Source organism: Sus scrofa, chromosome 6 (genome assembly GCF_054392235.1).
Source record: "Sus scrofa isolate SSC_HxYL_T2T_F1_AM1 chromosome 6, Sscrofa_HxYL_maternal_Yorkshire_Landrace_v2.0, whole genome shotgun sequence".
Taxonomy (NCBI): domain Eukaryota; kingdom Metazoa; phylum Chordata; class Mammalia; order Artiodactyla; family Suidae; genus Sus; species Sus scrofa.
Window position 1 is genome coordinate 82,496,351 of NC_139388.1, and position 27,750 is coordinate 82,524,100.

General features: G+C 53.5%; 2 protein-coding genes and 1 pseudogene across 6 annotated transcripts in view; all 3 read left to right on the top strand.

Annotated features, from left to right (window-relative positions):
• Positions 1-1,234, top strand: part of MICOS10 (mitochondrial contact site and cristae organizing system subunit 10) — a 34,336-nt gene extending 33,102 nt beyond the window's left edge. The window contains exon 4 of the mRNA XM_005656034.3: positions 991-1,234. Within this exon, the coding sequence (XP_005656091.2) occupies positions 991-999 (9 nt within the window). The 3' untranslated portion in view covers positions 1,000-1,234. The remainder of the gene's footprint in view (positions 1-990) is intronic.
• Positions 1,193-26,963, top strand: NBL1 (NBL1, DAN family BMP antagonist). Of its 5 annotated transcripts, none has more exons than XM_021095465.2 (5): positions 1,193-1,596; positions 4,987-5,059; positions 23,712-23,906; positions 24,032-24,143; positions 25,458-26,963. In XM_021095465.2, the coding sequence occupies exons 2-5, from the start codon at positions 5,052-5,054 to the stop codon at positions 25,704-25,706; spliced, it is 564 nt and encodes a 187-aa protein (XP_020951124.1). In that variant the 5' UTR covers positions 1,193-1,596; positions 4,987-5,051; the 3' UTR covers positions 25,707-26,963. The 5 variants fall into 5 exon arrangements, with proteins under 5 accessions (XP_020951124.1, XP_020951125.1, XP_084819246.1 ...); XM_084963120.1 differs by lacking the exons at positions 1,193-1,596; positions 4,987-5,059 and adding exons at positions 14,807-14,968; positions 20,821-20,827; XM_021095466.2 differs by lacking the exon at positions 4,987-5,059.
• On the top strand, positions 13,199-15,803 carry LOC146402591 (uncharacterized; annotated as a pseudogene).
• Positions 26,964-27,750: the final 787 nt, after the last annotated feature.

The window sequence follows — 27,750 nt, forward strand, 5'->3', positions numbered from 1 at the left end:
GCCGGCCAGCGGAAGGGCCTGGCAGGCCCCTCGTGGGCCCTCTCGTAACGACCCAGCCCTGCGCCAGAGGCAGGGTGAGGTAACCAGAGGGACAGCGCGCAGAGGCGCAGCTGCGTGGCACCGGCGCTGACGACAGACAGGCAGTTTCCACTGCTCCCCGGCCCTTCACTTTTTTGGCACAGCAGCTGAATTTGGAGGAGAACAGAAAGGAACAGGGAGAGGAGCTTCAGGTCTTTTAATTGTTTAAAAATGTTTTCATTGTTCCAAACTGAGTTGTCATGGATAATGGCTCAGGGGGTGATTATATGCGTATATATTTAATGGCTGGGAGTTACTGTGGAAAATATTGTTACATTTTTTACAGCCTTATGTGGACTGCTCCAGAATGGCCTTGTAACTTTATCTGAACTTGAGTCTGTGCCTCAATGTTGTCATCCTCCATTCTCTGAAAAGAGGAACAAAATCCCAACTTGGGGCTTTTTCAGTGTAGTCATATTATGGTAATTGCTTGCTGAGTGCCTGCTATGCCCTGTGGACCATCCTCAGAGCTTTATCTTTATATTCGTTCTCTAGACTTCTCTCCCAGTAGATTTGTGAGCAGGGTTTTATTACCCTCATTCAGCAGATGAGAAAACCGAATTTTACTGAGGTCGAGAACCTTGCCAAAGTTCCCGTCATTAGGAGGCCGTTTGACTCCAGAGCCACAGTCTTTCCGTTCCCCTGGGGTCTGGCCCTTTGATGGGTTTGAGGAACACAGTTACCCAGGTACCGAGTGTGTAGCCCTGTCCTGCTGCTTTCCACTCACCCGCCTCAGAGACTGGAGAGTCACTCTTAAGAACCTGGGCGGGATGGGTACAGCCCTCTTGGAAGGCAGATTTAAAGCAAACCTGGCCGTAAGGTGTGAGGTCCATTGGTCTGACCTGCAGCAGCAAGTTAGGGTTGTCCAGATGCTGTTTGCACAGTTCTAACCTGAGTGTCCTTGCTTTGCAGGAGCAGTGACACCCCCCTGAGAACATCCCGGTGGGAGGGAAAGAGAAATCCCGTTTATTCCTCAGGAATACTGAAGTGCCCTGGAGTAAGCTGACGTTCTTCTGTAACAATGTTATCAGTAATGCTTTCCACTCCAGCACACTGTTTATGTATTTGAAACCAAGTCTGTTTCTTGTTTTGTATTTTCTCTCTGGAAATTGCGAGGAGGTGGTCTTAAAAGAAATAAATTAAACAGAAATAGGCAGCCCAGTGCATTGCCTGTGTTTCTTTGCCTTTGGTCTCTGAGCATGAGGAAAAGTGTATTTGAACTGCCAGCAGCTGTAACCGCCCGGTCGCAGCCTCTCTTGGGAGCCTTCCTGGAACCACAGCCGTTGTGCGTTCTCCCCAGTTGCCCCTTAATGTGAGCTTTCAGAGCTGCTTCCACCCCATAAATTGGAGCTCGGAGAGAGCGTGGCCGTATCTGAGGAAGATGACAAACGTCCTGAGGACCCTCACTTGCTCTGGCCGTTCCTGAAAATCCCTATGTTGTTCTCACCGCTGGACCTGGCCGGGCACGTCCCAGCTGTGTCTCTTGCCCTGCGGTTGGGTGGCTGGCTCTCTTGTCAGGTATGGAACCTTGCTGTGTCTGGGGCTCGCTCCACTGATGTCACAGTTGCCCACAGCTTCATGGAGCTCGATGCCATCCAGGCTTCAGTACTGGGAGCTTTGTCCTGGGGGCTGGGGAGAGCTCGTGCCTTACACAGCCAGCCAGAAGGCTGTGTTTGGGGTTGATTTCATCTTCAGGTAGCAGCTTAAGTCTGAGGACAAAAGGGCCACTGCTCATGCCTCTTTGTGAGTTTATTCCTTTGGTTCCACGTGAACCAGGGAGGCCAGACATGAAGTAGTATCGCAGCAGAATTCTGAAAATGTGCAGAACCATGGAGCTCAACCTTTCAGCTCTTATTTGTCTCTCTCTTTATAATCAAACTAAGACAGGCAGGACTTGATCCCACTTGTCCCTGTATCCTCTAAATGTTGATTGAGCATCTCCTGTGAGCTCAGCAATATGATGTGGTGGAGATAAAGGGATGAGAAAACAAGACACGGGCCTTTCAGGGAGCTAAGAGTCTAATGCGAAGACAGACATGCAGACTCCTGCCGCTGGAGGAGGCAGGGTGTAGGCAGAGTGCAGTGGGAGCAAAGGAGAAGGAGCAGGTCCATCTCCGTAGAGGCCCTAGCAGAGGAGGCGGGAACACAGACTGAGACTTGAGGAGGACCGGACATTCTAGGCAGATGGGAGGAGAGGGAAGGCAGCTTTTGTGGGGACTCGGAATCATTTCGTTGTTGGGAACCTACACGTAAGGTCAGTATAGCTGAGCGTGCAGGGGCACAGCAGAGTGCGAAGGGGTGTCCTGGGCACCAGCGTAGAGGTGGTCCCTCACCCCAGTTCTAGAACACTGATTAGACAGTTCTTGCAAGTTTTCTAATGCGTAGATTCAGAGTGGAAATACCTTCTCCTTTTCTCCTTCCTCATCCTTCACCCAACCCCCCCCTTTCCAGAAAGGTGTGCTGAGCTCTGGACCAGAACAGGCAGCAGTGGCCTCCGGCTCTGCAAACTGGCCAGGTTCCTCTGCTCTCTGGGCTTTTTTTGTTTCTTTGGATCAGTTGAAGCCCAAAGAGGGGCCTGAGCCCATGGTCTTTAAGTCATGGTCCTGGCTTGCCGTGGCCACTCTGCTACTGTTCACTTTGCACATGTAGTGAAAAGAGAATAACCTTACAACCTGTTTCATCTCTTACACATGTCTCCTTCACATTTGCTTTAAAAGTTACTATTTCCCCCAGTTTTTTTCCCGTCTTTATTTAGGGAGAGAAGAGACTAACAGGTCTACTTCTAAAAAAGACAGAGACAGAAAGCACAGCCCATGCTCACTAATTCCCTAGATATGTCAGAAGAATATGGAGTGGAAATGGACACTGGACTTGGACTTCTGTCTCATTAGTTATTAAATTTTGGGCATTCATTTGGATGGATCCCTTTGCCCAGCATCTTTAAACTCCACTTGCGTGTTTTGAGAAACTGAGCCCTGTGCAGTGTAGTTCTGGGCAAAGGCCACCCAAAGGAAGCACTGGCTGTTTGCTTTAACTCCAGTGTACTTTGTATTCCTGGCTTGTAGCTCTTAGCAGAGACTGGCCCAAAGCACAATGCTCAATCTTGTCCCCACTCCCTGCCCCCATCTCAAACCAAACTTCAGAAAGTTCCAGCCTTGTTGGCAAAGGCACACATTCTCTTCTACTTTAAGTTTCATTAGAAATTCAAGTCCTCTGGGGCCCTGCTCCCTTGTGGGGTTGTGAAACTTTGACTTTGCTTCTTGTCTGCCCTTCTGGAACCAAATACAAGTAAATTCATGGGGTTGGGGAGAGAGCGATGGGAACCCAACTGGGCACAGGATACTAGGATAAAGCCGTGGCGCCCCAAAAGTGGCCTGCCCTGCCAACATATATAAATACATACAGTCTGAGTTTGACACTGTATAATTTGGCCCAGAACAATATGTATTTTGAACTCATTTAGGTGAATGACTTTGGCATTCCGAGGTCCCACTGGGGGAGTCTTTATCAGGCTGCATTTGCCTTATGCAGAAGTATGCCTTTGTTCTGAGAAATGGCCTCAGAACACACTCAGGCTGTCTCCTTTATTGAGGGTCATCCTTTCTCATCCATTTCGAAAGGTCCACGGATGCAGTCTTGAAATCCTGCTTGTGGAAAATGCAGAAATTGGGAATGAAGGAGATACCTTTGTAATTTTGCTTTTAGTTTTTCCAAACCTCATTGTTTACTTTTTTTTTTTTCATGTAACCAAGCCATAATTACATTTTACTTGTGGTGGTTCAATCTGATTGTATTGTTGAACGACTATTTTTGAACCTGTCCAAATAAACTCTACACAGTCTCTCCACAAGGATGTACTCCGCGGGGCTGGGACGGCCTTCATCCCAAGCGGTGCTGAGACAAACGATCTCCTGTTGCATGCTTTCTAATTACATAAATGCCAAGGGGTGGAAGGGGAGAAAGTGGAAATTCTCAGTACCGAAAGGAATGTTAAGTTTAGAATCACAGGCTCATCTGGAAGCTATCACTGCTTTTTTCTTTAAGTGTGCTGCAAGCGCCACTTCCCCTCGGACACCAAAGGATGGTGTCGGGGTAAATAGGCCTGGGCGGGAGCAGGGCAGAGGTTCTGATGTTCTCCGAGCAGCCTCGTGCAGATCAAGTGTGAAAGTCAGGGTGCTCTAGTGGTTAAGTGCTTCCAAGGGAGAGCAGGGACAGGGGACACGGGAGAGGCAGGGCGCACACGCAAAGGCCGTGGGGTTCCCGGTCGGCAGACCTGGGTCCAGGTTCCTACTCCAACACTTATTGGCCATGAGGAAATCATCTGTGAAGGGAGAAAAAAGATCCTTTCTACCTTACAGACTTTGAAGGTCAAATATATGTGCTAACACCGGTATTTTAAAAGAGGATGCTGCTATTTAAATCAGAATAGAGTGCATAGTATTAATGGTAGGTAGTCAGGGGGCTGTTCTAGAACAGAAAGGGCCTAATCCTTGGGCTCAAGGGGTTGGTTGGTAGAGTCTAAGTTAGCAAGACCTGAGAGAGGGAATGGGTGTCTCAAATGAGTTTCTGGTAGTAAAAAGTCAAAAAATGGTTGGAAAACACTGTGTATCGTCCTGAATACGTATCAGTGTCATTTGTTTTCACTCTACTCCATCAAGGCACACAGGAGCAAAGCCATGGTGGCCTCTCCCTTCTGAAACTATAGCTGAGCTTTTCAAAGACCAGAGTCATTGAGCACCTGACCTCAGTGCTAGGGCAAGGGGGGGCGGGGTTGCGGGGGCGGGGTGGATGGGGACCCTGAAGAAATGGAACAGGAACCTGAGAACCCCAGGAGCATGGTAGGAAACAGGACTAGGACTGAACATTTGCATTCAGATAACTGGATTTGATTGTGTGATCCTCACTTAGGGAATTCAGAACCAGAAGATGTAAGTGGAGGAAGATGATGTCAGGAATTCTGGAGGAATTCAGGAATGGGCAGGTGAGTCTTTAATAAGGAAGAAGCTGGGTCTAGAAAAGGAGCTTATTATCAAGTGTAGGTCATCTTCCTCTATTCCTGCTCTAGCCAGTTTGAGCCTGGCAGAACTTAATTTGATCAGTACAAATGAATTCATAATATAGTTTGCATTTATTGGGCACCTACTCCCTGCTAGTTACTATTCTTTTTTTTTTTTTTTTTTTTTTTGTCTTTTTGCCTTTTCCAGGTCCACTCCCGCGGCATATGGAGGTTCCCAGGCTAGGGGTCCAATCGGAGCTGAAGCCGCCGGCCTACGCCAGAGTCACAGCAACGTGGGATCCAAGCCGAGTCTGCAACCTACACCACAGCTCATGGCAACACTGGAACTTTAACCCAATGAGCAAGGCCAGGGATTGAACCTGCAACCTCATGGTTCCTAGTTGGATTCATTAACCACTGCACCACAACGGGAACTCCTAGTTACTATTCTAAGGCTTTAGGTCTATTACGACTCTTAATTTTTAAAACAATCCTATGAGAGAAGTCCTATGATCCTCATTTTATGGATGAAGAAACAGATTATTTATATATTTATTTATTTTCTTTTTAGGACTGCATCTGAGGCATATGGAAGTTCCCAGGGTAGGGGATGAATCAGAGCTACACTGCTGGCCTACACCACAACTACAGCCATGCTGGATCCCAGCTGCATCTGCGACCTACAACACAGCTTATGACAACACCGGCTCCTTAACCCACTGAGCGAGGCCAGGGATTGAACCGATATCCTCACAGACATTATGTTGAGTCCTTAACCCACCGAGCTGCAGCAGAAGTCCAAGAGACATATTTTGAAAGGATAAATTAACTTGCTCAAGGATAAATAGCTAAGAGGTGATATAGGCAAAATTTTTACCTGATTCTGGAATCCAGACACTTAACTGCTTTGCTATACTGGTTGAAAGCTGTTTAATCTGGAAAGGATCATTCAAAGTGGTTTAATCCAATATAAACCTGATTTGATACAAACCTGACTGAACTAGTTGAAATTGTTCAGAGTTGGTTTCATTGAGCTTAAATTGATAAGAACAAGTTGATCCAATGTGAAATCAGCTATATTTGTTAAAATAATTCCTGTGTTTATTAATCAGAAATAATAACTGTCAACGAGAGCTTCAGGTCAGGGTTACCGATGAGATTTGCTAAGTTCTTGCAGATGTAATAAAGCATCATGATATTTTATTGACCTATGCATCTTAAAAACTGTGTGTGTGTGTGTGTGTGTGTGTGTGTGTGTGTATATATATATATATATATATACATATATATGCTTTTCAATTCATTTTTTAAAAGACGTAATTTATGGACAGTAAAATGCACCCATAACTTGGTAGAAAATGGAAACCCATTTTATAGTGCATACTGATATTTAGTATCTTTATGTTTGGTTTTGAGGGGTTAAATTTTTTGGTAACTCTTGATTTTGCTACAGTTTTACACTTAGAAAAGTTGTGAAAATATAGAGTTCCCATTGTGGCGCAGTGGTTAACAAATCTGACTGGGAACCATGAGGTTGCAGGTTCGATCCCTGGCCTTGCTCAGTAGGTTAGGGATCCGGCGTTGCCATGAACTATGGTGTAGGTCGTAGACATGGCTCGCAGTCCAGCGTTGCTGTGACTCTGGCGTAGGCCGGCAGCTATAGCTCTGATTGGACCCCTAGCCTGGGAACCTCCATATGCCACGGGAGTGGCCCTAGAAAAAGGCAAAAAAAAAAAAAAAGAAAGAAAAGTTGTGAAAATAATACAAGGAATTCCTTTGTACCCTTTACCCATGTTTACCAGTTGTTCGCATTGTTTCTCATTTATTTATGGTTCTCAGGGTGTGTATATTTGTAATATTTTTGAGCCGTTTGCGTGGAAGCTGGGCTACCATGCCCATTTACCCCTATGTACTTCAATGTATATTTCATAAGAATAAGGATATTCTCATATAAGCACAGTGCAATTATCAAAATTAGGCTATTAACACGGATACAATAGTATCAAATCCACTGTACATGTTCAAATTTTGTGAATCGTTGAAACTATATCATCTAGCTACTTCCCCCAGTTCGGGATCCAGTCCAGGGTCAAGCATTGTATTTGGCTCTCAAGTCTCTTTAATTCAGAACAGTTGATCAGGCTTTTTTCATTTTGAATTTTGACATTTTGAAGAGCGCAAGCAAGTTATTTCGTAGAATGTTTCTCAGTTTAGATTTGTCTGATGTTTCCTTGTGATTCAAGTTTTGCGATTTTGGCAGAGATGATGTGTCCTTTTCAATTCATCCCATCAGGAGGCACATGATGTCTGTTTGTCTCATTAGTGGTGTGAACTTAGGTCAGTTAGTTAAAGTGGTGTTTGCCTGGTTTCTCCACTGTGGATATGTTATTTTCTCTTTGAAATTAATAAATTATGGGAATACTTTTGAGACTGTAAATATCCTGTTTCTTATCAAACCATTCCTAATTTTGGCATCCATTGATGATTTTCTAAATTCATTCTTCCTTATTATTTGACATCCTATGAGGAAGAACTTTCCCTTCTCTCCTGTTTATTTGATCATTAATTGATAGTGGACTTGTAGGTCCTCATTTTATTAAAGTGATTATAATCTATTACTGTCAATATTTACTACTCAAATTGTCTAGTAGGATTTCTTTCAGGCCAGGGCCCATACCCTTTGGTATAGCCACTCCATTCTCTCTTTTTTTTTTTTTTTTTTTTTTTTTTTTTGTCTTTTTGCATTTTCTAGGGCCGCTCCTGCGGCATATGGAGGTTCCAAGGCTGGGGTCTAATCAGAGCTGTAGCCGCCGGCCTCCGCCAGAGCCACAGCAACGCGGGATTCGAGCCGCATCTGCGATGTACACCACAACTTATGGCAATGCTGGATCCTTTACCCACTGAGCAAGGGCAGGGATTGAACCCGAAACCACATGGTTCCTAGTCGGATGCATTAACCCACTGAGCCACGACGGGAACTCCCTAGCCACTCCATTCTTTAAGCATGAGATATTCCAGACTCTTCTTGTATTTGCTTTACTCCAGCTTTGGAGTCAGCCATTTCTCCAAGGAGCCCTAGTTGTTTTTAGTGGAGAATGGTGGTCAGAAACCAAGATCAGGAGTTCCCGTTATGGCTCAGTCGGTAAGGAACCTGACTAGTATCCATGAGGACGTGGGTTCGATCCCTGGCCTCGCTCAGTGGGTAGTAGGCCAGTGGCTGTAGCTCCAGTTTGACCCCTAGCCTGGGAGCTTCCATATGCTTCAGTGCTGCCCTAAAAAGACAAAAAGAAAGAGAGGGAGGAGGGAGGAAGGAAGGAAGAAAAAAGAAAGAAATCAAGATCAGTAGGTGTGGTCGTTACTATTAGTGTGTCTTTGCTCCTAGGCCTCTCAACAGATGGAGCTGGGAAATGGGGGGGGGGGGGTGTGCACACGCGCACGTCTTCTTGAGTTCGTATTGATTTCTCAGTCCAGAACCTAGGGTTTAGTCTGGTCTTCCCTCCATCTATAACTTCCTTATCTAGCAATGCCAAGCCTGGCTCTAAGAGATTAATTTCCGCAGAGCAGTATTTTATAAATTAGGTCTGCTTGTGCAGGAGTGAAGATACACTGTGATTCTTTGAGAGACTCTGTGTGTGTGTATTCTCTGCCCTCTCTTAGTCTTTGTCTGCATGTCTTCCGGTGTTTGTCGTTCCTTGCTTGTCTGTATCTTTGGATGTGATCAAACCCAGAGCACATTTTTATTTTAATATTTATGGAATAGTTTTATCCTTATTATTTTTCACTTTGGAAGTTGGGTTTAATATTTCCTGTATTTTTAAACCCCCTAAATTAACTTACTTTTTAAGTGGGTGGCCCTGACTAGTCATTTCTATGGGTCAGTGACTTTCAATTGGAAGAAAGGCTTCCCCAAATTCTTACTATAGAGCATCCTCTGTTCTCATTTGAGCTGCCTCCCTGGGTCACTGTGTCATCATGAGCAAGTCACTTGATCTCTCTGGGCCTCATTGTAAGACAGTCATAATGAACCCTTCCTGCCACGCAGTACAGATGTGAGGTCAGGCACTCTGTTATTGAGGAGAAACGTAAAATAGCCTGCTACATAAGATTCTTTTATAATATCAGTTGTGTAACAAATTATGATCAAAAGAATCATCCCTCTGTAAGCTGGAAGTGTATCAATCGTGATATTACGTGACACTCTTTTTACACCACAGAAATAAGGCAAAGACCCACCATGTTCCAGACTTTCCTTCCTTTTCTCTCTATGGTGGACTTCATGGATAAAACCCAAGTTCTGCTTGTTCTACCAGGAAAAGTCCTCCTGTCAAAGAGTATGAAGGTAATTCTAAATCTTTCCTTAATCTATGTAGATACCTCTCTTGAAGACCAAGAGACAGAGCCACAGAAAGTGAGGCATAGAAGGTGTCAGTCGGTGATCACATCTAATTGGGTTTCCTGACTCCTCTCCCTTGGCCCCAGAAAGCAGCTGTAAGACTTCTTTTTGGCCTCAAACTGTCATCTGTGAAGCCTAAGTTTAGGTGAGGAAGGGAACCCTTGGGGAGTTGCTCTTACTTTGCCAGAAGTTCTGTAGATCTTTTGGGGGCCTCCCAGCCTTCAGCCTCTTCCTCCTCCTACTGGTCTTAATACAGTTTATGGATGTCATTTCCTGTTCAGAAATTTTCAGGGATTCCCCAATTATGAACAAAATATGAGTCCAAATTTCTTAGCCTAGTATTGAAGGCTCTCCATCACATAGCCCTGTCTTTGTCTCCTACTGCAGGCCCACCACCCCTTCCATGGAGTTAGAGAGGCGAAGAGCAGGGGATCTAGAGCCACACTTTCGGGCTTTGGATCCACTCCGACACTTCCTCTGTGCCATGGGCTTTTGGAAGTTATTTGTTCTGTTCATGTCTCAGTTTCCTCATCTGTAAATGAGAGCAATGATGATAATACCAGAGTTCCCACTGTGGTACAGTGGGTTAAAGATCCGGCGTTGTCTCCATGGCAGCATGGGTTCAGTCCCCAGCTCAGTGCAGTGGGTTAAGGATCTGGTGTTGCCATAGCTGTGACATATGCTGTGGGTGCAGCTGAAAAGGAAAAAAAAAAAAAAAAAAAAGATAACATTCACCTCGAAGTTTATTATGAGAACATATGAAAAGCCTTTTGAACAGGGCCTGGTACATAGTAAAGTTAGATAATTTTATTAGCATTGTTCCCTTAGCATCTGTTCTCCGCACAGCAGCCAGTGTTAAAACATCAACTGGATTGTGGCAGACCTCTGCTCAAAACCTTCCAATGGCTTTTCATCCCATTTGGAGGAAAAGCCAAAGGCAGTAGAGTGAATGCCAAGACTCCACATGATCTGGCCCTCCTGGTGCCAGTCTGACCTCGACAGAGAGCCGGCTCCCTGTTCCTCTGCTTCTCTGCTCTAGTCCTTCTGTCCTTGCCGTATGCTGCCAGGACACCCTTCTCCCAGGGGTCCACACAGCTCACTCCTTCATCTCCTTCAAGTCTTTACTCAGTGTGTCCTCCCTGATGGCTGTGATTTTTATAACCCTTCCCTACCATATGTCTAACCCATTTCTCTACATTTTCTCTCTGGCCTTTATAATGATCTCACAATCTGTTTCTTTACCTACATATTCTGTTGGTTGTCTGTCTCCTCTCCCTAGAATGTAAGCTCCCTGAGGCTAGAGTTTTGTTTTGTTTTAAACTGCCGTAGCCTGGCACATAGCAGGCATTCAATAAATATTTGCTGAGAAACTGAATGTTAGTATGTTACCTCTGTTTCAGTCAAACTAGTTATCTATTCCTAAAACACATTTTCCTAGGAGTGACAAATTCATTCAAACAAATAAGTTTATTTTCAAACCCAAAGAAACCATTTTGGTGACTGTCTAGAGGAGCTGTGTTAAGAAGGATTCTGAGGGAGTTCTCTTGTGGCACAGAGGGTTAAGGATCCAGCATTGTCACTGCAGTGGCTTGGCTTGCTGCTCTCCAGTCTGGGCCAAGGCCATAGCTGCCCAAACCCTCAACAGCCTTCAGGGACAGACCCTATAGCGCCTTGTCACCTCTTTCCCCTTTCTCTAAGCCCAAGTTGGGGCCCAGAGCCTTACTGAGCCCCCAGAGACAGGAGGAAGCAAGAGCCAGCCTAGGGGTTTGGCTTAAGTTAGAAGATTTGATTCTGCTCCTGGATCTGCTACTGACTTGCTGAGTGAACCTGGGCAAATCCTTGGCCTCTGCAGGAAGGACTAATATGACACTAGTAGCTTCCATTTCCTAAGGGCTGAGCTAGTGCCAGGCCCTGTGCTTCACGCATCCCTCCCTTGGTGAATCTTCCCAGTAAGCATGCACCTGTTTCACAGATGAGGAAACTGAGGCTCAGGAGGTGTAGTCCTTGAGTAAGGCGAGAGAAAGCTTTGTGCTAAAGCCTGGGTTTGATCCAGGCACTCCTTGCCTTCTCTCTGCTATACACGAACCTCCCTAAAATAGTTTGCATTTTCTGGAGCACGCACTATTTTCCAGGAACTGTGCCGAGCACTTTGCATCCATTTATCTCCTTGAATCCTGGCTCCTTCGCATCATAATCTTACCTTAAATGTCACCTCTTTGAGATGTCTTCTGAGGCTTGCCCGTCCCATCCCTCACTCTGGCTTGCTTAGTTCCTCCATAACACTTAGATTATGAGAAACCCATTCGTCTGCTTATGCGCACATGCTCTGCCTCCCTGTCACAGAACTGAAGCTTCCCAGGGGTGGGGACTTGTTGGTCTAGTCCATTGTTGTGTCCCCGACCCCTCCGTGCCTGTCTGGCACATAGTAGGCACAATAACTATTTGTTAATTAAATGAATGTGCCCCCACAATGGCTCTGTACAGTGCATACTGTTAGCAGCTGCACTTTACAGAGAAGGAAACCGAAGCCCAGATAGGAAACAACTTCCACAGTGGGTAGATAGGTGATGGAGCCAGGATTCAAACCCAAGCAGGAAGAGTCCAGAACTGTCTCTGATGCGTCCTAATGGCCCCTCCCACTCGCACACGTAGAAGTGTGGACACTCTTGGTCTTTATTTTACGGGAGAGAGGGGGGCTGTGGTCCTCTGAGGCCCCAGTACCAACCGTCTGAGTCAGTGGGCCCGACTAGGAAGGAAGACCTTTGCTTGTTTTCACTCTTTCTCCAGGAGAGTGTAGAGGTTTGGACCCCTGTTGAGACCAGGCTGACGGGATTAGAGGAAACAGCTGGCCCAAGCCCGGGCCCTGCGGGAGGGAGCTCACATTCCCGGGACTCTGGGAGGTTGCAGCTCCCCACAGCCCAGTCACATTCCAGGTCGGTCATTTTCCTGAGCCCAGATGTTTGCTAATGAGCTGGGGAGAGGCTTTCAGCCCTCTACCCCAGCTCTGGGCCCCACGTTACCTCGGCCCCAAGAGGCTGGCCCAGGGCCAGCAGGCTCTGGCTTCAGGCCCGTGCCCTGTGCCAGCCAGGCCTGTCAGGGCAACCTGCACACTGCTGCCAACCAGGTGCATCTCCGTGAGCTTGGAGACTCTGACGTGACAGGTTCTGCCTTTCCCACTGGGGCCCCACCACCTCGGGTCCTAGGAGTGTAGCCTCCCTGCTGGGATGGAGGGGCTCTGAGAAGTCAAGGGGATGTGGTGGGCACAGGCTTTGGAGTGGACGGGCCTGGATTTGAGTCTGGACTTTGTCCATCACTAGTAGTGTGATTCTGGGCAGGTAACTAAGTGTTTGATGCCTTGGTTTTTCTCATCTGTAAGATGGGAATGATAAGAGGCTTGTGGTCAGGTTTCCATACAACAAAGCAGGCCTAGTGCTTAGTATATTGCCTGGCACATGATAGCTGTTGATTGTGTTAACAAGCCACATTCCAGACCTCCTGTTTACCTGGTCATTACCTTCTGTAATGACCAGTCTTCACCAGGTAGATGTGACCCCATCCCAGACCCCATGTCCTTGGTTAGACGGTCAGGTGGCTGAACTGTCAAGGGCTTCTACTCCAGGCTCTCTATGATGATTTGACAGACTCATCAGGCTGCCCAATTCACTTCTTACAATGGGGTGGCTCTTATAAAATGTAGACCAAAAAAAAAAAATGTAGACCATCCAGTCCCCATGCCACCTGGGGTCCACCTTGAGAGTGGCAGTAGTGAGCACAATGGCCAGTGTTTCCTGAGTGCCTACTGTGTACCAGGCTGTGAGGCTAGATCCTGTGGGATGTGTTCCTCAGCCAAACGGGAGTTGACATCCGTTTTACTGTGTGACTTTCCGCCAGTTACTCAACCTCTCCTGGGTCTTGGTTCTTTCACTTAGGACATGGGGGTAACAGTACTGTTTATCTCATAGATTTATTGTGTGGGCGGAAATGGGACCAGGCGCTTACTGTAGTAAGGTGCTCTATTTGCATGAGCAAATAGCCTCATGGAAACATTACTTCGTTCAGCCAAATATATTGTACACCTTGCTTGCCTCCCACACCCAGCACTGGAGACTCTGGCATAGGTGATCTCCGCCCTCAAGGAGCCCACCATCAAGTGGAGGAAAGAACTAATCAACTAGATCTAGAAGGGAATTACCAGGCATAGTGAGAGGTGTGTATCCAATCTGGGGCCTGAAGGATGCCTTTACCAAGGATGAAAGGAGCAAGAGTAGGAGGCATGGAGATGCAGGCTTTGGGGAGGCACTCAGGCCAGAGTACACCATGGAGCTATCAGCAGGCCCCTAGGAGCCCTCCTGATGCTCAGCAACCTGTGACGTCCGTAAGCAGGGCTGCTTCCATCTGGGAGCTTCCAGCCAGGCTGGAGTGAAAGGCACGGACCCTGAGGACTGTGGTAGAACCCCAAAATCCCGCAACCCTGTCTCACGACTGTGTCCTGGGCTACTCCTTTCCAGGAGCAAAGCTATTACTTTACTGGGCACACGGAACAGAGAGGGCACGAACGAAACCCGTCCAAGTGCAGACTGGTGAGTTGGGTGCCCCTCCTCTCCAGCAGCTGAGGCTGGAGGCTGTGCTGGGTGCTCTGCTCTTTCCAAGAGCCCCAGAGGTGAGCTGAGTTTCTGACGCTCTGGGAATAGTCCTCCTTGGGGCTCCCAGACCCTTCTCTGTGCACTTCAGCCAGTGCCTGCAGTTGAGGCGAGGCCGGGCAAAGGTCGAGTGACACTAGGGAACTAAGAGCAAGGACCTGTCGCACGCCCTGGAGCAAACAGGTTGGCAGGACTGCGTCCCTCGTGCGGTGGCTCGGTGGACTGGAACGCCACATTCTCGGAGCAAGACGGCAGCAGCGCCCGGTTCCCACCAAAAGGAACACCTCCATCTTCGTCACCCGGAGGCCCGGGCTCAGGGAAAGTTAGGCGGAGAGAAGTCCCAGCGCAGAGAAAGCCGGCGGAGGGCGCTTTAAACGCACCGGGGTGCCGGCTCTCTTCCCTGTCCCTAGGGCGCCGGCCGGGGCGGCCCCGGCAGCTCCGCCGCGCCGTCGGACCGCGCCGGAGCCCGGCCCGGGGCTCGAGGGCGGGGTGGGGAGAAGGGGCCGGGGCCCCGGGCGGCCGAGGCGCCCCCTCCTGCGCGCCCGGAGGGAGCGGCCCAGCGCGCCCGCCCGCTCTTTCTTTTGCGCGTCCCTCCCTCCGCTGCCCCCGCCCTCGCTCCCTATTTGGAGCGGAGACACCCCTGACGTCGGAGCCGCTCGGCTCGCCGCTCCCCCGCACCGCGCGCCCGCCCGGGGCCGCAGACGGCGCGCAGCGCAGCCCAGCCGAGCCTCGCGGGGCCGCCGCCAGCCCTGCCGGCCGCCTCCTCGAGCCTCCCTGGGGGCGCCGCGCTTGCCCCCTGCGGCCCGCAGACAGCTCCGCAGGAACTGGTGGGCGCACCGCGCTCCCCACCGCCGCCGCCGCGCGCGGTAAGTCCCGCCCGAGCCGGCACGAGGGCGCCCGGCTTCCAGAGGCTTCGGCCGCAGGCGCAGCACCGCGCCCCCGGCCCGCCCGGCGGCCCCGGGCACTGTGCGGAGGCGCCGCCGCCGAGCCCGGGAACCCGGGGGGCTGGGGACGCCGCGGCCGGGGACGTGGGCGCGGCACGGGGTAGCCAGGGAGCAGCCCTGCGCCCGGAGCCGGTCCCCCGACCCGCCGGGGCTTTCTTTTTCTCGGTAGGAGTTGTGCGGCCAAGAGAGAAAGGGAGGGAGATGCGCGGCCGAGAGAAAGCCGGGCGGGTCGAGGGCGGGTCGGGCCGAGCGGGCGCCGGGGCAGCGCCCGGAGCTCGGCTGCGGGGCTCGCGCGTCCCCCCGGCTCTGCCCGGGCCTCGCCGTGCCGCGAGCCTCCCCACTCCGGTACGTTTCTGCCTTTTTGTCTCTCTCTGTGTTTCTGTCTGCCCATCTGTCTGTCTCCGTCTCTCTACTTCCGTTCCTCTCTTTCTCTGCTTCTGTCCCTTTCTTTCTCTTTCTCCCCTTCTGCCTGTTTTCAGTTTTCCTGGGTTTGTGCCTCTGCCTTTATGTTTTCTCTCCGCCTGCAACGCTGTGGGACTCTCTCTCTGTGCCTGTGCGTCTCCCTGGTCCCCCACCCTCAAATTCACACACACACCCCCAACCCCGTGTCGGAGGCACCGGGCCCCCAGTGGGCTTCGCCAGTATTTGCCTAGACCCGGTATAAGAAGCGAGAGACCCCCCCCTACCCGCCGCCACCACCCCACCTTCTGCCTGCCCCCGGGGCCTGGACCGGGTCATCCCCCCGGAATTGAGTCTGGGGCAGAGGAGCCAGCCTTTCCGGGGGCTCAGTTTTCTTGAGTTCCACCCCCGCCAGGCCGCCAGGACAACAGGGCCGTGCTGCCGGCCACCTGCCTGCCCTGCGCCCTGGGCGGGGCGATCCTGATGTTTTATAAGCCGCAGTAAAGGGGGCAGCTGGCTGCTTTGGCGAGGCCAGGGGGTGGGGGGCACCCAGGGAGAAGGGCACATTTTCAGGCTTTCCGAGGTCCTTGCCCAGCTGGAGAACAGCAGCCTGTAACTACGGGAACCCCGGGAAAACAGAGGTCAGGGCTGGAGGCCAAAGGCTGGGCGCTGGCGGGCGTAGGGGGGTGGGGAAGCAATTTGTCAACAGGAGCCCCTCACCCTTTGTTACTGTAGAAACCACCAGCCTCCTGAAACTCCTCCAGATGCTGGGGCTGCTTGGGTGTGGTTTGCCTTTCTTTAGTTGGGGCCAAAGAAGAGGCGAGGCTGGAGCATTTTGTTGGTGACCCCCGCCCCACCTCCGCCCCTGCAAGCTGGACCTCTTTCTCCAGGGCCTGTGTGCTGGAGGGTGGACCCGGAAGGATGTGCTGTGCATTAGCTGCGGATATAGCTTCATCCGTTTAAAGCGAAATTTCCAACTGAGTTAGCTCCTTCTCCCCACCCCCACCCCCACGGGTCCAGGGATGCTGGTGAAGTCGGCTGTGGGACTTCTGCTGAGCAGATGTGCAGGCCGACCCTGCAGCAGCTCATTAGCATAGATTTGTTTTGGAGACAGTTTTTGGTCTGTGGGCAGGAGGGTCTGGGGGCCAGAGGGCTGTGCTCTGGGTTTGGGTTGGGGGCTGCAGCCAGGGAGGTGGAGCTGCCTGGCAGAGGTGGGCGGGCCCTTTGGGCATGGACTTGGCCCTTCGGGTCTGCCCCTGGACAGTTGGTTCATGCTCTGCCAGCGCAGATGGAAGGAAGGAAGCCACCCTGCGGTGACTGGGGTCATGGAATCACAGTGGCCTTAAGCATCGCTCTGGAGCCAGGCTCCTCTTGAGGGAATCTGCTAAGATGGACTTTCCCAGGCCATGCTTCCCACTTTACAGGGGCAAACGCAAGGCTTAGGCCACTGTAGCCATTGTACCCTCCTGCCTCCAGGCACACAGTGAGTCAGCAGATGAGCTTGGGCCTGAACTTGTCCTCAGACCCCAGAGTGGGCCTGCTGAGCCGATCAGGGCTGGGGTCTGACCCTGCCCTGCCCCTCCTGGCTCGACCTTTTCAGTTGCACCATCAAGGAAGTCCCTGCACTCATTCCAAGACCTGCGGTAGTTGCCTCACCCTTGCTGATCCCCAAGCCTAGGGCCGTGGCCACAAACGCCACGCCCTCTGCACCCAGCGGCATGTACAGCCTGGCAGCCAGGCCCAGCCTGTTTTCTCCCAGATAGAACCTAGAAGGGGCTGATCTCTGCGGGACCCTGTCCCTTCAGTCAGTGGCCCAAGAATGAGAGTCTGGCAGGCAAGTATGTTCCTAAAACCCTCTCCCAGCCGTCAACACATTTGCCTGAGTTCCCCCTAAATCCAGATTCTTTGAGGCAGATGCAACCCTGGATTTAGGTATTTTCAGGACCCACTGAGGTTCCAGTGGGAGGACGGGGGAGGGGGAGGGGAGGGTGACGGGGGTGGGGTGGAGTGGGAGGCAGAAGGGTGTGGGCAGAGTTCAGGGAGGACGAGTAGCCCTGAGTGACTCCAAGCTAGCAGTCATAGTGACATCTCCTGAGGACATCCTGTGACAGGCGCCCTCTCCTGAAATTTCCACGCACTCTTCAGTGAAATGCTCACAGCCACCCCAGGAGGTGGGTCCCCCTCACTTTGCAGGTGAGGAAACTGAGGCACAGAAGAGTTCAAGTGGCTGAGCTGGGGTTTGAACTGCCACAGTCGGTTGTGGAGAATGGCCGAGACTCAGACCCTTTGTGTGTGTGGAGTTGGGGGGTGCGGTGAGGGGGGAGAAGGGGGGAGGAGCACACGGGGAGGTGGGGGCTGGGAGCATCTGGTCGGATCGGTTTGAAAAACAACGCGCCACAAATCCCACGTTTGCTGTGGGAATCCAGATGTCACCCAAGCCTCCAGGTAGAAACTTCCATCCTAGTCAGTTGGGCCCCTAAGTGGGAAAGGTTTCCAGAGGAGGTGACGGAAGACAGAAGCTGGAGCTGGGGAGAGGCCTGCCTTCTCCCAAAGGCTTGCCAGCCCTGCCCTCCGCCTCCTCCCACCCCAGGCTGGTTATTGGGAACCGTGGCACCGAAGGCCTGTGTCTGTTTGGGGGGTGGGGAGGGCTCTGGGGGGAGTGGACCAGTGAACCGAGAAAATCCCGGTGTACTTTAGCCTTAAGGACCCCAAATATTCAGATTTACCTCGGGGTTCCCATCGTGGCTCAGCGGTTAATGAACCCGACTAGGATCCATGAGGCTGTGGGTTCGATCCCTGGCCTTGCTCAGTGGGTTAAGGATCTGGTGTTGCTGTGAGCTGTGGTATAGGTCACAGACATGCCTTGGATCCTGAGTTGCTGTGGCTGTGGTGTAGGCCGGCAGCTATAGCTCTGATTCGACCCCTAGCCTGGGAACCTCCCTCCATATGCTGCGGGTATGGCCCTAAAAAGCAAAAAAAAAAAAAAAAAAAAAAAAAAATTCAGATTTACCCAAAAGAGGAAATGGGGCGGTGTGGTTTTATGGCTTGATTCCAGGTACTAGGCCCAGCCAGTGACCCCTGTCAGCAGTGCTGTTATGGGGGGACCCTTCCCTGGGAAGTCGGGGGGCCATACCATATCTCTGGCCTAGCTGGGCCTCAGAATCATGTGGGAGGGGGTACAGATCCCTGGGTCACACCCCAGACCCTGGCAGAGTATCCAGGCCTGGGGCCCAGACATCTGAGTTGTTGGGAAGCATCTCAGGGGAGATGCTAGGGAGGTTCTGGTGGGTGTGAAACCTGGAGAGGACCCCACAAACCCAACCCAGAGGCCTGCATTCTCTCAGCCCCAGTCCGTCCTTCCCCAGCAACCTGCCAAGGGAATAAACCCGAGTTAGTCACTACCTCTTCCCTGTGCAGGAGACACAGCTGTCACTTCAGTTTCCGCCGTGCTGGAAGGAGTCAGCCTGTGTCCTCTCCCCTCCCCCAGGGGACTTCTTTCCATGTTGTCAGCAGCCCCACGATGGGTCTGGTGTAGGCACGAGGCCTCTGAGGATCCGGAGGCCTTGGATTTGGGAGTGAAGGAGTGGGGGCAGAGGTGTAAGAAGGCACCCGCCCTTGGCTGAGGACGCCCTCATGGTGGCCTCCTCACAGCCCTGAGGAAGGATCTTGTCATCCTTTTCCTGAGGCTCCAAGGAGCCAGGGGTCCGCCACCGCCACATGCTCATCTGCAGGTGAGTCCCGGGTAGGATTTGAACTCTGCCCCTTGGGGCGGCCCAAGCTGCTGACCGTGGCAGTGGCTGAACCTGGACTGTTGATGGGGCAGGGGTGGGGAGCCCGGGCCTCTTGCCCACTCCAGAAGTTTCTGGGCCGGGCGTGGAATCCCAGCCACAGCAGCGACCAGAGCAGCTGCAGTGACAATGCAGGGTCCTTAACCCGCTGAGCCACAAGCGAACTCCAGATCTTGGCTTTGGTAAACACTGATCGTATAAGCTTGAGCAAACCTCTTAACCTTCCTGTGCCTAGGTGTCTTCCTCAATGAAAGGGGGAAACACGGTAAGTGTCTCCTGGGATCGCTGTAAGCTGCACAGATGAATATATAAAAGAGTGCTAGAATAGGCCTCGGCCACAGTTAGAAGCAGCTCTGACTACTGGAAGGCAGGGAGCAGTGTGCTGGGCTGAGACCCACAAGCCTGAGAACCTCCTGGCCTTGCCCTTGGAGTTCCCGCAAATCGGAGCTCTCTCCTCTCCCCTAACCGCATGCCCGAGTTTAACTGGAACTGAGCACCCCCCCTCCCCCACCCCCTCCAGCTGTCTGACTGCATCCGTCTGCCCCAAACAACTGGTTCCTCTTAACCCGCCTCCCTCAACCTCCCCTCCAGGCTCTGAAGTCCTGCGTGAGCCCCAGGTCCCCCTGCCCTCTCCTTCACTACCCTCTCCACCCTCCTAGAAGGTGCTTGATCACAAGTGTCCAACTGCAGGGAACTGCATGGTCCCGGGGAAGGGCACTGTGTGGCCTGACTTGCTGGGGGCCTGGGGACAGCCCCTCTGCAAAGCAAGGGGATTGGCTTGGGGAATGTCCTTCCTACTCTGGCATTCTGGGAGTCCCATGACTTGCTGTGTGACCTTTGGGGAGGAAGGGGTGAGAACCTTAGTGAGACTCTCAAGTCTCAGGAAGGAAGATCCGACTCTTGTATCAAAAAAAAAAGAAAAAAGAAAAAAACAAAAACAAAAAAAACAGGGATCAGGGGAGTTGCCGTTGTGGCGCAGCGGAAACGATTCTGATTAGGAACCATGAGGTTGTGGGTTCCATCCCTGGCCTTGCTCAGTGGGTTAAGGATCCGGCGTTGCCATGAGCTGTAGGTCACAGACGTGACTTGGATCTGGCATTGCTGTGGCTGAGGTGTAGGCTGGCAATGTAGCTCCAATTAGACCCCTAGCCTGGGAACCTCCACATGCCCCAGGGGTGCAGCCCTGAAAAGACAAAAGATAAAAAAAAAAAAAAAAAAAAAAAAAGATCAACTGAGCTGCTGCTTGAAAAAACAAAAGCCAAGCCAACAAAAAATAAAACGTGCTAGCAAAGAGCCAACCCCAGTTTGAAGTGGGGGCAGGGGATGTTCTTGGGGGCTGGGCCGGAGGGTGGGAAGCAGAGACCAGCCTGGCGTCCTCTCTGCGTCCTTGCTCCCGCACCTGACTTTGGTTCTGATGCCTGCCCACCCTTCCCAAGATCCCCCGGGGGGAAGAGAACTGGCCTGAGTTCAGGGTGCCTGCTGGGTGCTCGCGCTGCATCCTCCTGGTCGTTCTCAAGGGAAAGGCTCTGCTCCCCATTTTAGGGCTGAGGGAGGCGGGTACTTACTTCCAGAGGTCACACAGCTCCTGGGTGGGAGGCTGGAATTTGAACTTTGGAGGCTCCAGGGGCCACGCTTCTGCTGGAGCTCAGGGCTACTGGCCTGGGGAAGCTGGGTGTGACCCATCCCCTCCTCTGGAGTCCTGGCCAGGAGTGGGGGAGAAGCTGGGCCTGGTGCGTTGAGTTATAGCACCGCCTCTGCAGGCCCAGCTGACCTTCAGCCGTACCCTGTCGAGGGGGGTAGATAGGCGGGTGGCCTTCTGCCTCCGTTGATGACATTTCTCTTCAAGCTCTGCTATAATCCGACCCATAATAACCAGCCCTCACCCTTCAGGCCAGTGATGCCCCTGAAACACCATGATCGCATCTTCCACTAAACCGTCTTATTAACCGCAGCCCCCATCTCAGCTCTGCCCCCCTTTAGCCTGGTCCAGGCTCACAGCCTCAGTCCTAACCTCTCCTAATCCCAATCCCAGGACAGCCCCATGATCCCCTGTGCTTTCATTACAACCCCGGGCTCGACACCGAGTCCTAAGGAAACCTAACCTCACTCCGTGCTCCAGTCACCTTTCTGGGGAATCCTGGTGGGCTCAGGTCTAGGACAAAAGTCCCCGGACCTCTCTGAGGCCTGTAGGGAAGGCCCAGGGAGCTCTGGCCTTAGATGGGCCTCTGCCAGTGTGCTCTGGTCCAAACCTGACACCCAGGCTGATCCCCTCGGGACGGAAGAGGACCCAGGAGGTGAGGAGGCCTGCCGGATGCGAAGCGTGTTGAAAAATTAGGTTGCTGGTTAGGAACAAGTCCGTTCTATTTTCTTAGGATGTGGTTGAACTGAAAACATGGGCTTTGCTGTCGATCTTGTGAGTGAGACCGGAAACGTGTGGGTGAGAGCCTGGGTCAGGACACAGACTCCCTGGGGACGGGCTGACTGTCTGGACTCACCTCCCACTGCTCTCCCCGCCTCACCCCTCCCCGTTGGGCTGGGAGCAGGTCACCCAGGCATTGGGATCCAGTGGGATGAGACTTGTCTCTGCTTCTGGAGACGTCCCGCAGGGAGAAGGGGCAGGACCTGGGCAGAACTTGCCCGGTGGAGAGAGGGGAGCGCTATGGGGGTGGTCGCAGGTAGCCTACAGGGTTGAGCAAGATGCCCCCAACTCCTCCCCCTTCCCAATGCTGCCAAGCACCTGCTGCCTGCTGGGCTGAGGGTGGGATTGTTCTGAATGGCATGTCCGCCCCCAAGCCAGCCTGACTAGCACTGGCCTCAGTGGGGCCAGAGGGGCCATCCTTGGCCCTTGCTCCCAATTCGGCCCCACCTGGTCCTTCTGGGGGCTGTTCCCAGACACAGAATCCCAGGCTGACCAAGCTGGACCAGATTTCAAGCCTGGCCTGCATATCAGAACCACAGTGGAAGCTTGTCGAAAACAAACAAACAAACCCCCCCCAAAGGCAGAATCCCACCCCCACACTAGAAAGTTCACTCCACAAATCCCCAGGGAATTCCCAGGCTCTAACAAGTTTGGGAACCACTGTCCAGAGCACCTCACTCATTTTACAGGTCAGGGGACACGGAGGCCAGAGCATCCAGGGTCCCACAGCATGTGTGGATTCCTGACTCCTGGTCCAGTGCGTTTTCCCCTAAGTCCCCCAGAGGACCACCTTGTGAGCATTGCCCTCCTTTCAGAATCTCTTTGAAGCCTCCCTCCTCCACACTTTCTGCAGTGGCCGAGTGGGTCCTACAGAAGATGAGGCTGGGGGGCATTGGGAAGAGCCCCTCGGAGCCAATCCTTGACACACACTCTGCCCTGCAGCGCCATCTCCTGGCAGATTTTGGTATTGCCTCAGTGCCTTGCTCTATTCGATTCACAGAGGCTCAAGCCCTTGGCTTGGCTTGCCTCCTCTTTGACTCGGGTTAGGACAGAGCTGGAGACAATGATGTGTGTGGCGTCTCAGGGCCTGGGGCTCTGTTGGGGCATCCAAAAGAAACATACAGTCTATTTCAGGGTTAATTGTTATCACCTGAGCTTCAGCCAGCCAAGGGGGCACAAGAATTCACAGTGACACGGGGATGGAAGTGAGCTTTCCTGGCGCTAGAATACTGACAGCTATGACAGCACGTCCGGGAGACATCCTGGCTGCCCAGCCCCGCGAGGACCCGCGCTGCCCAGAGTATCCACAGCATCCCAGTGAGGAGGGAGCTCATGATTGTTCACCTCTGGACGGGTCTGGAAACCCTGTCTGGTTCAGGACTTGCGGCACTCCATGACCACACTCAGCAGCACCATCCCCCTTTATAATGTTTATTTTTTACTTTTTTCTTTTCTAGGCCACCCCTGTGGAATAAGGAAGTTCCCAGGCCGGGGGCAAATTGGTGCTGCCGCCGCCGGCCTACACCACAGCCACAGCAATGCGGGATCCGAGCTGCACCTGCAACCACAGCTTGTGGCAAAGCCAGATCCTTAAGCCACTGAGCGAGGCCAGGGATCGAACCTGCATCCTCACGGACACTATGTTGGATTCTTATCCCACTGAGCCACATCAGGAACTCCCCTCCCCCTTTTAGATGCAGAAACTGAGGCACAGATGTCATAAGCAACTTGCTCAGAGCCACGTAGTAAGTTACAAAAATGATGGACCCGAATGGAGTGTGTGTTATCTGCTAGCCTCTCTGCTGAGGGCTTTTCATGAAATACCTTAGGTGATCTCCCTGATAGCCATCCGGTGCCCGTACTATTAGCAGCCTCATTTTTGAGGTCCATACAGGAGAAATAACTTGTCCAAGGCTGTGCTTGACTAGTAAACGATAGAGGTCGGATTTGAACCCAGGCGGTCAAGTGTCAGAGCCTGCGCTTGTACCACCACCGCCCCCCACCCCTCTGCCCAGACTCCGGCCCTGCCGGTCTCACCTGCAGTCTGTCCTCAGTTCCAGGGCTCCCAAGGCCACGGGCATGATGCTTCGGGTCCTGCTGGGGGCTGTCCTCCCCGCCGTGCTGCTGGCCGCTCCGCCGCCCATCAACAAGCTGGCCCTGTTCCCGGATAAGAGCGCCTGGTGCGAGGCCAAGAACATCACCCAGATCGTGGGCCACAGCGGCTGTGAGGCCAAGTCCATCCAGAACAGGTGGGGTCCCAGGGGGGTGGGTGGCAGGGATGAGGACGTGGGTCCAGGAGGGAGGACAGAGGACGGGGCTGCCCGTCCCTGCCTCCACCGCGGTGACGCGGACACAGTGGCCTCTCCTCCCACAGGGCGTGCCTGGGACAGTGCTTCAGCTACAGCGTCCCCAATACTTTCCCGCAGTCCACAGAGTCCCTGGTGCACTGTGACTCCTGCATGCCAGCCCAGTCCATGTGGGAGATCGTGAGTACTGCCGCCCGCTTGTGCCCGGCCCTGGCCCCAAGTGCTTTGAGAGGTCCCGCTGTGGGTAGGGTTCAAGGCTTGTGCTGGGGAAACAGACACGGTCCTCGCCGCTTGATAGCTCAAGACTCCAATGGATTTGATGGCTCAAGTCTGACTCCAACACGTACGGGACAAGAGTTCTTTCTGAAGTTCTGTCCTGATGTCGGTCACATGTTGAGATCAATGGGTGGCTTCCCACTGTTATAGGATGAGACCAACATCTTTGTCATGCCCCACGAGGCCGGGACTGGCTCACCAGTCTTTCTGGCTTCATCTTGCTTCTCTCTCCTAGCTGCTTTCCTAGCTTGACACTCGACACCAACCCATTTCCTTTCAGCCTCTCCTACCTAAGCGGCTTGCTACCACCCCAGGGCCTTTGCACATGCTCTTTTCCCTGTTTGGAATATCTTTCTCCTCCTCCCCAGCTAATTAACTTCCAGTGGCTCCTCTGCTCTTGGCTCAGGCATCATTTTCTCAGAGCCCCTTTCCTGATTCCCCCAAGCACCAGGTGGCCTCTGCTTTGAGCGTCTGTCACGTGCACAGTTTTTCATTTGCATTTGGGTGATTTTGACTAGTCTGTTTCCCCTCCTGGACTCTTGAAGGCCCGTGCCTGTTCTTGTGTCCCCAGAGCTGGCATGGAGAGGGTGCTCCATGGAAAGAGGGAGGGAGAGCCCAGGAGGAAGGAAAGGAAGGAGGGAGACGCGTGACACTCGGGAAGGAGCATCCACTCTGAGGGCTCATCCTGGCCGCTTCAGCTGGGCAGGGGGGTGGGGTGGGGTGTTGGAGGGGCTTGTTGAGGAAGCGATGTCTGGGCTCAGCTGCAGAGGTTGAGAAGAAGTTAAGTGGGTAAAGTCTGGGGCCGGGAGAGGCTGGGCTAGGCAAGGACCTCCCGGGCCGAGGGAACAGCATGTGCAAAGTCTCAGGCAGATCAGGCAGCCCAGAGGTGGTGAGATGGGCGCGAGGTCAGGGGTGGAGGGGTGGAGTTGGAGTTTTTCTGCCAGTGCAGTGGGACCCCTGGGGTGGGGAGGGGGGAGTTTCAGGCAGGGGCTGGCCACGCTGGGCTTCCCCTCAAGGTGCGCCCTGGGTGCCGTGGGGATGCAGAGGGAGGGGGCTCCTGCAGGACTCACCCCTGCTCCCCCCCTGGGCCCACAGAACTAACTGGGGTGTCCCAGGTGGGCAGGCTTCTGGGGATCTCTGGGTTTCTTGGTCTCATGAGGCGTGTGTCTGCCGCAGGCCCTTGGGAACATCTCTGCCCTTCTCTGCTGCCCTCCCCAGGTGACCTTGGAGTGCCCTGGCCACGAGGAGGTGCCCAGAGTGGACAAGCTGGTGGAAAAGATCTTGCACTGCAGCTGCCAGGCCTGCGGCAAGGAGCCCAGTCACGAGGGGCTGAGCGTCTACGTGCAGGGCGAGGACGCGCAGGGCTCCCCGCCCGGCCTCCACCCCCACCCCCACCCCGGGCAGACCCCCGAGCCCGAGGACCCCCCTGGGGCCGCCCACACCGAGGAAGAGGGGGCTGAGGACTGAGGCCCTCTGCTCTTCCTCCCCTCTCGTTCCCTGTGGCATGCTGGGTCTCGCCCTCCCGGGGAAGGGTTGGGGGAGAGGCCGAAGCCCCCCTTTGGCACTGGATGGACTTGGCTTCAGACTTGGACTTGGAATGCTTCCCGGTTGCCATGGAGATCTGAAGTGGGAGGGGGGCCTGGCACCAAGCTGCACAATTTAATATATTCCAGAGTGGGGGGAAGAAGCAGAGGTCTTCAGGGTTCTTTTGCGTGGGGGGGTGGGTCTCTTCCTTTCTGCCTCCTAGAGATGTGCCTTGGGGAGGGGGTGGAAGTTGGCTAAGCTGCTGCGTTGGGAGGAGGCTGTCCAAGATGGCAGGAGCCAGGCCAAGGCCCGCACGGCCCCTGGTGGGGCCGGACCCTGGGGGTGCAGATGGTGGCCCTGGGCCCTGAGCTGAGGGCGGGCACCTTGCCAGCCACAACCCGGAGGGCAGACTCAGAAGACCACTGGCAGAAGCAGGAAGCTCTAGCTCCACAGGCCTTCCGCCCCATTCCCCCTCCCTGGGGCAGCTTCTTCTGGTGGCGCTGAGGTGGCCCTCCCTCCGTGGCATGGTTGGGAGTCAGGCCTGGGCAGGACCCTGCTGACTCATGGCCCTGGAGCTGGGAGCCAGGCCGCCTGGCTTCCTTGTCTTTCCAGGGGGCAGAGGAGGTGAGGGAGGAGGAGTCCTGCTGGGCCAGCGGGAGGCGGTGACCCCCTGGACCAGACGCACGGCCCTCCTTGCCCTCTCTCGGATCTTTGTCTCCCGCTGCCCCCCCACGTCCCGCGCCCCTCCAAGCTGACGGAGCCGGCCTCACCCCCTTGGGAAGCTCTTTCTGAATATCTGACGGTGGGGAGAGGTCTCCCTGACCCAGAGGTTCCCAGGAGGGACCGGCTGGGAAGGACCCTGGCTGAGCCCCAAGAAACGAGGAAGAGGAGGGGCGCGGGTTCATGGGCCGGCTCTCCAGCTGCCCCGTACCCACCTCCCTCCTCCCAGCTGCACTTTAGCCCCAGAGGCAGTGCGGGGCCCTGGGGGCGGGCAAGCGGGCAGGGAAGGATGCCCTCCAGGACCCACAGCCGCCTGCGTCTGCCCTCTGTCCCCAGGGCTGCTGCCAGCCCCTCCTGCCCCCCAGGCCGAGGGGTGCCCACCCTCACGGCTGTTCCGACAAGAGCTTCTGGAGCTTGTAACCAGTAGATTGTCTCACCCCCAAACCCTCAGTTTTCTCATGAATAAATTCGTTCAATGCCTGTGTCCTCCTCACTGGCTGGTTCAGCTGGGCTCCCCGAGGGGACGGAGTCGGCTGCACATCGAGCCCTGAGCAGACCCACTGGCAGCGGCGCCGCTCACAGCCGCTCCCTGCATCCCAGTGGCCTGCGCTTTCCTGCCCTGTTATGCCCCCCACACCCCCCTGTTCCCACCTCCTAACTTGGGCGTCTATGTCTGGTCTCCAATACACCTGTGGCTGGGCCTCCAGAACCCCTTTTCTGACGTTGGCCCTTCACCCCTCGGGCTTGCCTCATGGCATCTCTTCACCCTCCCAGTGACCCAGCATTAGCCCTTCCCTGTACCCCAGCCTGGCTTGGCTTCTGGAGAAGGGGCAGCAGACCCGAGCAGTGGTCACAAGTCGATATACGAGGTGGGGTGCTGTGCCGAGTAGTTGACATAAAATTAACTCGCTTAATCCCTGCCACCACTCCGTGATGCAGACACTGCCCTCGTTTTACGGAGGAGGCATCTGAGGTACAGAAGGATTGAGTAACTTCCCCGGGGGGGAGAAATGTCTCCAATAGGTCTTGTGCCCAGTTGAGAAATAGTTCCAATAAGACTTGCACGCAGCCATCTGGTTGAATCACTCTTCTCGGTATAACCTTCGTAATTGACATTTGTTGGTCACCTACCACATGCCAGGCTGAGCGGTGGACAACGCTGTAGTGCTTCAGCGGAGCTTGGAGTCCCCCAGATTCTCCATCAAGACTGGGCTGGTGGTGTGGGTAAACGCTATGATTTCTTCATTGCAGGCGTTGCTCTACCCAC